The 14531-nt window shown below is 39.3% G+C and overlaps 1 protein-coding gene across 7 annotated transcripts in view; it reads right to left on the reverse strand.

The window, feature by feature from the left end:
• STPG2 (sperm tail PG-rich repeat containing 2) overlaps positions 1-14531 on the reverse strand; it is a 397910-nt gene that overhangs the window by 73640 nt on the left and 309739 nt on the right. For 3 of the 7 annotated variants that reach the window (XM_045017499.1, XM_045017502.1, XM_045017501.1), the window contains one exon: positions 5068-5223. The exons of 2 other annotated variants lie outside the window; for them this stretch is intronic. In XM_045017499.1, coding sequence (XP_044873434.1) covers positions 5083-5223 — 141 coding nt within the window. In that variant the 3' untranslated portion in view covers positions 5068-5082. Of the gene's footprint in view, positions 1-1316; positions 1403-5067; positions 5224-14531 lie in introns of those variants that run through there. 2 more of the 7 variants (XM_045017503.1, XR_006579524.1) reach the window with 1 other exon arrangement.

Raw genomic sequence — 14531 nt, forward strand, 5'->3', positions numbered from 1 at the left:
GGGTAGTGATCAATGGCTCCATGTCTAGTTGGCAGCCGGTATCCAGCCGAGGGCCCTAAGGGTCGGTCCTGGGGCCGGTTTTGTTCAATATCTTCATTAATGATCTGGAGGATGGTGTGGACTGCACCCTCAGCAAGTTTGCAGATGACACTAAACTGGGAGGAGTGGTAGATACACTGGAGGGTAGGGATAGGATACAGAGGGACATAGACAAGTTAGAGGATTGGGCCAAAAGAAATCTGATGAGGTTCAACAAGGACAAGTGTAGAGTCCTGCACTTAGGATGGAAGAATCCCATGCACTGCTACAGACTAGGGACCAAGTGGCTAGGCAGCAGTTCTGCAGAAAAGGACCTAAGGGTTACAGTGGACAAGAAGCTGGATATGAGTCAACAGTGTGCCCTTGTTGCCAAGAAGGCTAACATTTTGGGCTGTATAAGTACGGGCACTGCCAGCAGATCGAGGGACGTGATCATTCCCCTCTATTAGACATTGGTGAGGCCTCATCTGGAGTACTGTGTCCAGTTTTGGGCCCCACGCTACAAGAAGGATGTGGAAAAATTGGAAAGAGTCCAGTGGAGGGCAACAAAAAAGACTAGGGGGCTGGAGCACATGACTTATAGAATAGAATAATAGAAAATCAGGGTTAGAAGGGACCTCAGGAGGTCATCTAGACCAAACCCCTGCTCAAAGCAGGACCAATCCCCAGACAGATTTTTGCCCCAGATCCCTAAGTAGCCCCCTCAAGGATTGAACTCACAACCCTGGGTTTAGCAAGCAAATGCTCAAATCACGGAACTCTCTCTCCCCCAGGAAGGGATATGAGGAGTGGTGAAGGAAACTGGGATTATTTAGTCTCCAGAAGAGAAGAATATGGGGGATTTGATAGCTGCTTTCAACTACCTGAAAGAGGGTTCCAAAGAGGATGGATCTAGACAGTTCTCAGTGGTACCAGAGTAATGGTCTCAAGTTGTAGTGGGGGAGGTTTAGGTTGAATATTAGGAAAAACTTTTTCACTAGGAGGGTAGTGAAGCACGGAATGGATTATCCAGAGAGGTGGTGGAATCTATTTCTTTAGAGGTTTTTAAGGTCAGGCTTGACAAAGCCCAGGCTGGGATGATTTAGTTGGGGATTGGTCCTGCTTTGAGCAGGAGGTTGGACTAGATGACCTCCTGAGGTCCCTTCCAACCCCGATATTCTATGATTCTAAGTGTGTCCCCCCCTCGTCTTTAGAGCAGAGATTTTGAACCTAGGGGTCCACAGACTATGTCTAAGTGGTTTGCAAAAGGTTGTTACCATAGAACAGTGTTTTCCAACCTGTACTCCAGGGGCCCCAGGCAGGCTGCAAATTATGTCTAAGATTTCCAAGGGTCCACACCACCATTTGAAATATCTGTAGGGGTCTACAAATGAAAAAAGGTTGAAAACCACTGCTTTAGAGGTTTCTTATTTGAGCATTAAAATACAATTAAATTTAAAATCCTTCAAAACAACTTCTGTTAAATAGATGCTAAATAAAAATGCAAAGGGGTTCTAAAAGTAGGATGCTCCTTTTTATATAAAATACTTTATGTAGTTCTTTATATTTTAAACTAATTTCCCTACCAAGACCTACTCATTCATTTAGAATAACAAGCTATTGCTATGACTATTTGGCTCTATTGTCTATAATTCTCAGTGTGGGCCAGATCCTCTGAGCTGTTAAGGCCCCTCTGTGCTGCCAGAGAAAAGTACTATTGCTTTAGCCAGCATAAGTAAGAGTAGCGCTGTGACTGCTCTAATTTGTGCCGAGGTCAGTTCAGCCCCTAGCCAGCCCTAGGATGTGGGGGGAGGGTTTTAAGGTCACTTAGAGCCACTTTTGTCTCTCCTTCACTCTATCCCCAGCTGGGCTGTGTACAGGGGCGGCTCTATGTTTTTGCCGCCCCAAGCACGGCAGTCAGGCGGCCTTCGACGGCATTTCTGCGGGTGATCTGCCAGTCCCGCGCCTTCAAAGGCAGCCTGACTGCTGCCGCCCCCACGGCGACCAGCTCGCTACCTAGGGTGACCAGACAGCAAGTGTGAAAAATTGGGACAGAGGGTGGGGGGTAATAGGCATCCATGTAAGAAAAAGCCTCAACTATCGGGACTGTCCCTATTTAATTGGGACATCTGGTCACCCTATTGCCACCCCCCCGCCGCGGCTTGCCGCCCCAGGCACGTGCTTGCTGTGCTGGTGCCTGGAGCCCCCCCTGGCTGTGTATGAGCTTGGCACACCTGGGGATTGAACCCTATTTAGGCCACATGTTCTGTTGAAGTTGCTACTGCAACTAGACTCTTTACTTAAAATTCAGCTCTCTGTTCAAGGGGACTGGCTAATTAAAAATAATATTTTTTCTACCCGTGAAGTTGGCAAAAAGGAGAGATGCAGTCATCTGTATTATAACAAACATTGTAACTTACAGCCCATGGGCAATTATCATTACTACAGAGGTTACAAAAGCCCATATGCATTGTCCATTATGGCCTTGCTTTTTGTTTTAGTTTCATTTTTCAAAACTACAAAGGGTATGAGACCATTATTACAATCCTGGGAGAATAGCCATTTGAGTGATTATTACGATTTTGCAAGATAATAACCTCTAAATGTTAAAGAAAACACTGCACCACATGATTCTTAAACAGCTGAAGAGATTTTCTTCTGTTTATAGATAAACAAAAAAAGTCATTAGAATGAATGGTAAAGTTATTTAGGTTGGCATCAGTAGTACAGAGAATTAACCATATTTATTGTGATCTGAGATGAATAGCCCATCTTCATCATAATCAGCTTCATCTAATTCCATCCTTCAGATACTTTAATTTATCTAACTTACACAGAATGTGTTAAACAAAAAAGCACTTCACAATATTGGTGTAATTTACATCAAATGCACTAGAGAAAATTACCTAATACAATTTTCTAAACCATTTAGTATCATGAACTTGGCACTAAAAGGGAAAATTGCATTTTATGATTTGTAGGCTATTGAAACCACTGCTCACCTGAATTCACACAATCTGTGCATTATCATGCCTCTCCCTTAGAAGTATAAAAGCCTTAATAAAGCTGAAAGCTAGCCTGAAGATTCTGTGCATTAGGCAGAAAGATATATTAAATTCCTAGCCCTACTAGCCACGTTAGAATCTGCAATTGTAACAATATGATTGTGGTCTCTTTTCAGATTCTGGCACGAGTGTCTAGAAAGTCACTCCTTACTCTGGAGTGGTTTCCTTCTGAGGGAATAGGTAAACACAGCAGTGGAGAAATAAACATCAATTAAAAAAAACAAACAGCTGAATCAACGCTACCAAATAACAGGACTCTGCTAAAGTAAAGTCAATATATCTATAACAGGTTGAGATTTCATTACCATTTTTGTTACCTGTGGAGCTGTTTGTACAACCTACCCCAAATGAGTTTAAGCCAAAAGAGGATAATCACATATAGAAAAAATGTTGCTAAGATACTACTAAATACACAGGGCCAAAATTGTGACGTCTTTCCTAATTCATGGCCAGATCATTCCCTACTGGGGTCTACTCAATGGGAGGGAGATCAGGAGGAGAACATTTCGACCTTACAGGGATTCCTCACACCCTCACTCTGCATAAAAGACCTCTTCTTTTACTCTGTTTTTATTCAGGCAAACCTCACTTGGAAAGGAATGGGCTACATCCTAATAGGTAGTGAGGACCCATTAGTCCCTCTGAAGTAAACGGGACTTGTAGATGGTCAAAGATTCTCTGGATCTAATAATAGGGAGTTCTGACTCAGAAAAAAAATGAGTGTCAAATGAGTAAGAAACCTATTAACTTAATTTGGAAAATGTAAATCTTAACTAAAAGAAATCTATTTTACAGAGTAATTTGGAATACACCTCTACCTTGATATAATGCAGTCCTCAGGAGCCAAAATATCTTACCACGTTATAGCTGAAACCGCGTTATATCGAACTTGCCTTGATCCACCGGAGTGTGCAGCCCCACCCCCCCGGAGCACTGCTTTACCACGTTATATCCGAATTCGTGTTATATCGGGTCACGTTATATCGAGGTAGAGGTGTACTTTTCAGAAATACATGCAGTTTCATTACCAGCAAATTGAAAATTCAAATTGTGCAAACAAGTCCATTCTAAAAGGTAGGCTTTAAAGGATTACCCTAAACAAATCTTAGGAACAGAGCTACCAATTTTGTAGACAAATGCTCATTTAATTCAAAAAGTAAATGACAAATAATGGTACAAAACCAGTTTGCAATATTTTTATATTAACTAAGCAGTTTTTAATATATTAGAAAAAGCAAAACAGTGAAACTCTGTCTTTAAGGTCAAAAAGTAGCAAAGTCAGCAGGCATGCAAGCTATATTTTGACATGAGACTGAAAAAAGTCACAGTACCCAATTTACAGAGTTTCCATGAAACATAATATTCCATTCCTTGAGGGCAAGAAAGAGTTTAGTATTTAATTGCTACTTTTCCCAAAGGAGCAGAATGGCTATGTTCAGAACACTTTAGAAATATACAAATACTAATTTTAACTGGCTTTCCTCTATTATTTGTTCTATAAATACTAAAATTATTTTGTGATTTAACACTTTTACCTACTTTGTGTATTTTTCCTATTTTTTTTGGCAGAGTACTGCATTGTCAGATATAAACCCCAAATCCAAAATTCTGTACTGTAATGCTAATAGTAATTTATCAGGAAATTTTTAAAGCAAAAACAAATTGTGAGAATCAGAGGGTAAATTTAGCCAACAGCCAAGGGGCTCCTAATTAAGCTGGCTGAAATTCCCTAAGGTTCTTGAGGACCTTGTTACTAACTGTAAGAAATGTAACTCTATGTTCGCTATATAGATTACAGTTGATAAAAAAAATCAAGCAAGAGCAAGCATATCCTTAAACTAAAATACTTTTAACACTATTAATTGAAGTTGATTTGTCAAATCAAAGGCAAGTTACAGTCAAATTCAAACATCAATAAGAATCAAGTCAATAGATCAATGAATGTGTGCTAGAAATATGTTTAAAATATACAAGGATTTATACAGTACTGAGTCTCCATTCACCTATTTAGGAGTTTAAGATGGAATATATTTTGTACAAAGCCTTCTATTTTTCTACAGAAGAGGTACATCCTTGGCAGTATCACTGCATGCATCTTCACACTGCCTAACCAATGTGCTTGAAGTTGAGAGAAGTTCACCTGTAACAGTGAAAGGGAAGTTTGGTTTTGAGAATTCCACCCCACTCTGGATTGGCTCTGCTCCCATTTAAGTCAATAGTAAAGCTCTCATTGACTTCAACGATAGAATAGTACAGACTCTAAGGGTGGGATCTTCAAAAATGCTCAGTAGTAAAATCTTCATTGACTTTAATAAGAGCAGAGTTAGGCCAGCACTGAGCATTTTTGTAGATCCCACCCTTAAAGTATGTACCATTGATCACTAGCTTCTCTGCTCAAATCGCCAACAAAGGTATCATTTAGAACTAATTTTGGTGTGGATATATCCATTGGAAACTTGATCAAAAGTTACCACATCTCTTTAAAAAGGCCAGTGGACAGTCATTGGAAGGTGAAAGTTGCAGTCATCAGTGACCTGGGTCAGTCACACAGTAATCTAGCAGTGAAAGGCTAAGATCCCATGACCAATCTCCTGAGACATGCCGTGCCCTCATTCTAACCATTTGGCCAGTTGCATGTGAAATTGAAAGAATCAAAACAGCATTATGGACAAAACGTGGCACATAAATTTTAACTTAGGTTTCTTTTATAGACACTGCAAAAGAAAAGTGATTGATAAAACATGCTCTCACTTAATAATATCAATGGCAAGTATAGTACACACTTACTATAAAAACAAATAAATAAATACTGTTTCCTCTCCACCTTAAACTTTTAACGACAGTGGGAAAATAGTACAGCAAACAAGATATTCAAGCTTTATCCAAAAGCTCCTATAAAAATGACATTCAGCTTGAGACTAAAATAAAATTTATTTTATTGTATATTTCAAAAGCTTTGAAATATACAGTCAAAGGCTAAAATAAAATTACAATATTTAATTTTCAGCACTGTGCAGGTGTGATGGGACAAACCTTACCTGAGCAAAACATTTTGCAAGATTGTAGCAAGGAAAGCAGTGTTATAAAAAATTGTTTTGAGGTAAAAATTCCAAGTTCTTCAAAATAAAAATATACTATATAATTGTTCAACAAGATACAGTCATCTGAATACTTTTTTCCTGATGGTTTTTACCTTTATTTATTTCTCCCATTTTTTCCTCACAGTTTTAGATGCTTAACAAGTATGTATAAAGTTAATTCTCTTATATAATTCCCTAGAATATTTAGAAACTGCTATATTTACTGTTTTTCTTTTAAATTCATTTAGTGTGTTTTGTTCTACATTAAAGAAAAAGGATTCACAATCTAACTAAAGGAGGAATTATATTTATATCCTTTTAATAAAAAATAATTCCTCCCACTTGCGCAGTATGTTTCATCTGAAGATCTCAAGTGCTTTAAGAATACTAAGGGCCAAATTCTGGGGTTAAATGTCAGCATAAGTTGCATAGTGCAAAACTAGCACGAGTATAAATTAGTTTATATAGTGCTCAGGTGTGGGAAAGAGTGGGGTTCTAGCAACAAAGCAACCAGCAGGACTTTAAAGGATGAGGGATGCCTCCGTTAAGAACAAGTTTGAAATCTCTGTAAATTCCTTTTCTGTGGCACTGCTGCAGGGCTGTGATGGTTCAAGATACTTACAAAATCCACTGGTAAAGTATTCAGACTTCAAACTGAAGAACCTCATGTCAGTAATCTATACTTATTACTGGAATGTCCAGCAGCCCTTGTGAGCTACAGAGGCCAAGAAATTTTCAAAGTTAGTTAAGGATCATTCTGTAAAGGCTGCCTTAGCTGATGATTTTATGAATGCCACCGGGGGACAGGAAGCACCTTTTTTAATAGGTCCAGGATCTTAATATTTAGCACTGGCCCAGGATTAATCTAAACAGGTCCAGAGTGAGGACAGTTCCATTGCAGACCTGTTAAAAATGCTTTCACCCCAATATACAGAATGAAAAATCCCAAGGTAAGCTGAATGTTTCTAAAAAAAGACTACCCAATCGGGAATTTCCATTTACTGAAACTAACCCGTTTTGCTCTTTCCTGAGGTTTTCTGCACAAAAGCTAACTCTTTTGAGACTAAAAAGCAGTCTTGGTCTGAAACAGAATGAGGGAGCTGAGGATTTGCATGAAGTGACTGTTTTGCTAGGGTGTGCATGAATCTAAATAAATTCATCCAAAGTCAGTACAGGATTCCATAGTGTCACTTCACAGGACTACTGAAAAGGGAAGCATCTAGTAAACTTCATACAAGAAATTTTAGTTCTAGTGGAAACAGCTTTTTGTCCAGCTCAGCTCAACTTCCCTGAAGAGCGCAATAAAGATATAACATGTACACTTCAAATTATCGCGATCCTTTGCACTCAGGAACCCAAGTAATACAGAGGTGAGATGGAGATCAGAACCTAACAAAACCCAGACCAGTGTGTCCTGCTTCAACTCTCATTAGCCAGCATTTTTTACTTCAGCTAATGTTTTTGGATTTCAGATTTGAATAAGAAGCTACCGGTATTCTGGAAGAGTGATATGAATGGAGATAAGTAACAGAAAAGGCTATCAGTCAGTGGTTAAGAGGATTTCATCTGGAGGACATGCAGCGTATTTATCCTTCCCACCTGGTAGGTCAATGCCCCCCACCTGAGCTGGGATTCCACTTCCCCCTTGATCCTCTCTGATATTGCCCTCTGAACCTTCCCTGTGTAACCTAGGGCAGCAGAGATGCTTAAAGAGGCCACTTTTTCTCAGTGCTGTCTGCACAAAGACCTACCACATTCAGTTGTAGTGAGGACATTTTCTCACACCCTAATCCACAGACCTTTTAGCCTGTGCAAACTCAGACAGTGGCTCTATACTACTCATCTGTATCATCCTGAACTCATTTTCCAGCTTCAAAAGACTTAAAAATTATCTCGTCATCAACAGGACAGATACAACTGAATAATGTAGCTGTCTTTAAATGTGCATCAAGACAATATTAGGAAACTAGATGTAAATAAGATTGCTGACAGTTTCATCCAGAAAGCTACAGTGAGACACAATGTCTTTAAACTGGGACATTAGTGAAGACAGCTTGTAGGTGATTGAATGATTTTAATATACTGTAATTTATGATAATGTAATTATGTAGTTCATAACAATTTAATCATTATTAAAATAGTAAAGATACCAATGATAGACATGTTCAATAACTAGAATATGAAAGAAGTGTATAAATATACTGAAAATAGCTTCCCCCGAAAACTGACAGAGTGCCCCCTCCTCCCCCAAACACACACATCTCTTCAAAAGCATCCACCGGCAAAACCAAAAGTCAGCGCCTATGGCACCAGCTTCATGGACTCATAGAAGAGATGAGTGACCCATCAGAGCACAGGACTCAGATTTCTCCTTTCTTGGAAATGAGCTTGACTATAGAATCTTTAAATTAGTGGGATCTTCGGCCTCTCTAAGTGCCAACAGATGATAAAAGGCTTCAGTGCCTTGTCTTTCACCAGCTAAGTCTCCTGATGTCAGTGGACAAGAGGCTGGAGTTCAGTCATTCAATCAGTAATTCTAGCCCTTTTTAGCTCTGAGGATGAGAACAGTGTAGTATGAGCATCACTTAACATGAGAGTCAGCCCCTCAGGTACCCCAAACAATGGATCACAATTGACATTTTTCTATTTTAAGATGCATATTATTGTAAAACTGTTCTTGTTTTAAAGCTAACATGGAAGATTATGGGAAAGAGATGGTTCCTTGATTACTTCGTAAGTGGGGAGAAAAAAAGACAAAAGTTGACCATGTAGACAGGCCTTTTATAATCTCCAGTCCTAGAACATTCAGTTGTTAAGTAGGTTTTAAGTGGCCCCTGGCAACCTTACTTCTGTCAATATTTTTGCAGCTCATAAGACTCTCTAAAACTCCTGTAGTTGGCATGGTCAGAAGAGTAGAGGACTTTGCTCATGCAGCCATCCTTTGACCGTAACAACCTAGCCAATTATCACCTTGTGACGAAGTTGCCATTTGTGAGGAAAATTATTGAGAAAGTCAATGCAGAGCAACTCCAGCCTCATCTGGGCTCCTCCAATTTCCTGAATCTCTACTGATCTTCTTTTTGGTCTTGGCATAGTATGGAGACTTCATTAGTACCTTTGGCTGATGAGCTCCATCTTGCCATGGGCAATGGTCAGATGCCCATGATGATTTTATTAGCTCTATTGGTGGCCTTAGATAGGTCAGGTTCCTGTATATAAAATACTAGCAATATTGATTGTGACCTTTTAATATTTAATTAAAAACCTCTCTTCATGAATGTTTTTCCAGCTGCTACCTAATTTACCTAATACAGTATTGGCTTGCTGTAAATATTAGTGTGGAACAGAGTGACATACCTATTACATCTCGGAGAGGATGGGTAACAGGAAGGGGGAGTGTGGGGGAGAAGAGTTTTACTCCTATCCCTTTTCCAGATGATGTGGTTGGGCAGCAGCAGGAGAAAAGGGGATGGGACAGTGAATCAAAGAGTATGGGAAAGCAACAGTGGATGGGGGCAGCAAAGGAGACTGTATACTCAAGGAGGAGAGAGTGGAGCACAGCTATGGGTGGTGACAGAAATGGGGTCCAACCCCCCAAGTGTTCAGGTAGGCATGCAGCAGTGTTATGGGAGAGAACAAGGCATTGGCCACTCTTCTCCAGGACATTATCTCAGCTAGACACAAGGAAAGCAGAAAACTACAATGCCCAGATTGAACATAAATGAGATTTAGATCTGATCACTGTCCTGTGGACACTACAGCCTAAAACACCTCACTATCTCCTCTAACAGCCTTTCTTATACATCTACCAAAAGGGCAGAATAGGGCCCTGCATGATGTTTCAGTGCAGATGAACAGTTATTTAATAACACATTTTTGTCAAGTGGAATGATAATTCTCATTTATTTAGGTTGGTTGGGAACAAACAAAGGCCTGCATGATTGCCAGAACCTTGTGTCAATGAGTAAATCTAAGCCTCAGATATTAGGTTATCTATCCATTGAACACTAAACCTTTTGCAGGCTGCATGTGAAGAACTAGAAAGTTCTCCCAAAGACAAGCGTTCTTGGGAAGGCAACTTAGTTCAAAGGAAGAAGAACAGGGCTGAATTCTAATTTGGTCTCTGCTACAGGCTTACAGTGTGACCTCGAGCAAGTCACTTCCCCGCTCTGTCCCACGTTTTCCACTTGTGAAATTGTCCATGGCCCCTGATGCATGCACAGAGGTAGCTCCACACACTCATACATACATTATATATATAGATATATTTGTGCCCTCAGGTAACTTTTGCTTTGTTTTTATGTGAAACCAAACTGGATTATTGGATTTAAGCTAACGTCATGTTTTAAAGTAGCCTTAATAAAAGATACACTGTACACCATTAAAATCTTGACTTTTACCACAGTACAGTGTTTCCAGTACTCCCCATTCTTAGAATTGGAAATCTCACAAATAGCATAACAAATATTTCACTTCGGCAAGAGGTATATTCAAAGATTTTAATGGTGATCACTGTAAAGGTAATACAACAAAATGCGCTTGCTGGATATTTTTAAACCTGTTAGAAATAGGAAATCGCAAAAGTTAACATATAAGTAACTTACCAGATCCTTTCACCCCACTTTCTAACAGGGGGGCTGTATTTAGATAAGAAAACTTTCCCAGTGATGAAAGTAACTATTGATAGGGAGAGATTCCTGTGAATGAAAATATTTAAAACACTCAAAATCCCAAATTCCTCTTAATTCACCTGACTCCCCGCTTTTCTAAAAAAAAAAAAAAAAAGGACTGAGCAAAGGTACTCGTTGCCAGCCACACTGAGCTGACATCTCCAAAAATAGACTTGTCTCTTCTCTGACAAAAGCCACACTTTACAAACGTGATAGCCATGCATAAACTGACATAGCTGAGATATCTTTACATGGTATACTCACCTTTTCACAATATTGGGAGGGATATTATACTAATCCAATGCAAGAACGTATACATTTGGGATAAGTATTATCTATATCCTTACTACAGCATCTATTCTATTGAACTATACATTTGTTGAACAGATATGGTTAGTGAACTGAAGTTAGAGATTTTAACAATTAAAAGCTAAATTCTGAGATGTTTCAAGGAATGCCTCAGAAATGGGAATAGGCTGAAGTTTATTCAACTTATGTAGCTTCAAAACGGCTACACCTCAGATCCACATTCTTGAAGTAAACGACTCAACTGAAAGAACTATTTGAGCAGCTGACATTTATATTCTGACACAAACTATGCTGAACGTGTATGGACAGCATAGGACACTTGGCTCTCTGGCTCTCCTTAGTTGATGAACAGTTCTCATTAGCTACAGGTTAGAGGAGCTTCCAGGCTTGTAAGGGTTAATAAGAAAACTGTAACTGTCTCTGAGCCCTCATCCACACCAGCCTCTTCTGCATCAAATTTCTCCTTAGCGCAGCAAAGAATCTAGACCTTTGAGGGTGAAAATAATCCTATTTGCCAAACTTGAAATTGAAGCACAATATAAATAACGATATGAGAATAAATCTCCTGTGCTGAAGAAATAAATCTGTGAATGCAACTCTAGGACTTAAAAATCCACTAGGTCATGCATCATTTTCAAGTGAGGAAACTTTCCCCGGTAAGCATGGAAAACTAAACCATCAATTCCTGTAGAATTTAAGCTTCCATTTTTAAAATCAGTAATATTTACAACGCTTGTGGTTGTGTAAATAGCCTTACACATAAAATTGATGCAACCAAGACAATGTTTTATTTCTGAGTCTGCAGACAGATGGCTCCATTTCTGTTTGTAGCTGTGTAACCATGCCTCCTCAGTGGATCTCAACTGAGAATGCCAAATTCATGACAACCTGCTGAGAAATAGGGCAGATACACCCCAAGACTGGTGGCTAATCCCCCATAAGATATACCAAACCAGCAACAAAAGGAAACTTCTGTTTCACCACACTGGCTAACAAGAAGTCATGAAAGCAGTTTCCTTAGGCATTCCAGTCCTTATAATACCACTAAAACAACCAGACTTAGAGATGAGTGGTTCTTTAAAATCAATCTCTTCAAATAAAGGGTTCTTCTGATCCCAAAGGACCAGCCACACAGCCAGGTCAATATATAACTTAGATCTTACCCAAAAATCACACTGATGCCAATCCTTTAGTATCTAAAATCTAAAGGTTTATTTATAAGAAAGGAGGAAGGGAGGGAGGAAGGAAGGGAGGAAAGAAGGGAGGAAAGAAGTTAAAATTGGTTAAAGGAATCAAATACATACAGTTATTGCAAAGTTCTTGGTTCAGGCTTGTAGCAGTGATGGAATAAACTGCTGGCTTTAGTCAAGTCACTGGTCACTTCCAAATCATTGGAAGATCCTCAGTCCCTTGGATAGAATACTCCCATTAGTATAAGTCCATGTTCCAGAGGTTTGAGTAGGAAAGAGGCTGGAGCAGAAAAGAGGGAAAATGGAGGGGTTTCCAGGGCCCTTTATCTCTTTTGCTGTGTGGAGGGAATCTCATGGTTCTTACTGTGGAAAAGTACTGTAACAAGATGGTGGTTGGAGTCACATGGACAAGTCACATGTCCATGCATTTTGCCTAGTCATTGCAGGAAGCCATTTCCCATACTTCAGATGGGAAATGGCTTCCTGCAATGACTAGGCAAAATGCATACTTCAGATGGAACATTTGCAGGATAGTCCATTCAGTGTAAATGGGCGTCTCCCATGGTCCATTGTCAGTTAAGTGTTTCTTGATGAGCCACTTAATTTGAATAGTCTCTTCAAGATGTGCTGGCTAACTACTTCTTTAATTACCTCAGAAGCAAACATTTGAAATACAGGTATAGAGCCAATACTCATAACTTCAAATACAAATACGATACATGATACAGAGAGCATAATCATAACGAGCAAACCTTTTTATTGACACCTCACTTGACAACCTTTGTACAAGATTTGTTGCAAATATATAACAGTGGTTGCAACAATAATCTATATGGTCATATTTTAATCAGATAACGTCACAAGCTGACAAGCAAAAGCACAAGATGGGTCATTTTCAGGACTCTGATGCTCCCTAGACAAAAGTGAAAGTGTCATGATTCATGTAAATTTCAAGGTGCTGCTGTTCAACAAAGTTATGAGTCACAGCCACTGTTGCTGCAGGGATTCATAAACGATAATACTATAAAAATGTAGGCTAGAGTGGGAGTAGAGTAGCAGAGACCTCTTACCCCCCAGGAAATCTAGGGGAGGGATAGAATAGTGAGCAACTTGAAGGGGTACTGAGTGGAGACCCTCCACCTCCCGCAGCAGACAGGAAGCTTTGCAGTATATGTATGCCCAATAGAAACAGTTCCACTTGCATAAGTATGGATACACATTAAAAATATGAATCATTTTGTACAAGTCACAAAGGGAAGAAATGCCTCAAATATGAAAGAGAAATATGTAGAAATTTGTGTTTTGTTGTTTCTACCATAAGACTAAACATCAGATCTTCCTAACCACAGCTAGTGTTGTCAGTTCCTATTTAGAACCACTGTAGGATTTAAAGTGGCAAATGAAATGGCAAAAACCTCAAAGGAATATTGAAATTCCAAGGGTCAAAATGCGATCTGTATATACACTTGAGGAATTGTTCATATCTCATTTTCAGTGGAAATAGTTTGATTTAAATAATCATCTTTGTTGATGCAGATCTCAAACTGACACATGCATGTTCTTGTTCAAATGAAAAAACAAAAAGTTACTTTATCGTATATTTTTATTTTTACTCTTTTAGATGAGTATGTATCATACTCAACTTGTCTCGACTTTTGCAACTCCCTTCTCTATGGACTCTTCAATTCCCAGCTCACCAGAATCCAGCATGTGCTGACAGTCGTAGTCTACCTCTTCACATATACGAAGAGCAAGCAGCACATCAATTGAATTGTTAATACTGCCAGCTCCCAATGCATTTCAGAATCTAGTTTATGGTTTCCCTCCTTGTTTTTAAAATCCTCACTGAATTCACTCCAGCCTGTCTCACAGACTTTGTTGCTTTTTTTCCCCACCGCCACCACAACCACCACCACCTATTTATCTAGTAATGGCCTTTTCTCTGTTCCTTCACATAATTTCAACAGTGTTGTTACTGCTTGAACAGCATCGTAAATCTGAGGCTAAACCAAAGAGCTTATCATCTCGTTTATACAGAGTAGAGACACTTAGAGAAGGAGCAAGGGAACGTGGGGGTAGTGGAGCAAAACAAAAGGAAAGGAGAATTATTTTTTTGCCAGCATGTATTATGGATTACAATCTCTTGAGTTCTCCATTTACTTCAGTCTTTTATAGATTCTTTTAAAAAATATTTTATAA

The sequence above is a fragment of the Mauremys mutica genome, chromosome 5 (genome assembly GCF_020497125.1).
Source record: "Mauremys mutica isolate MM-2020 ecotype Southern chromosome 5, ASM2049712v1, whole genome shotgun sequence".
In the NCBI taxonomy this organism is placed as follows: Eukaryota; Metazoa; Chordata; order Testudines; family Geoemydidae; genus Mauremys; species Mauremys mutica.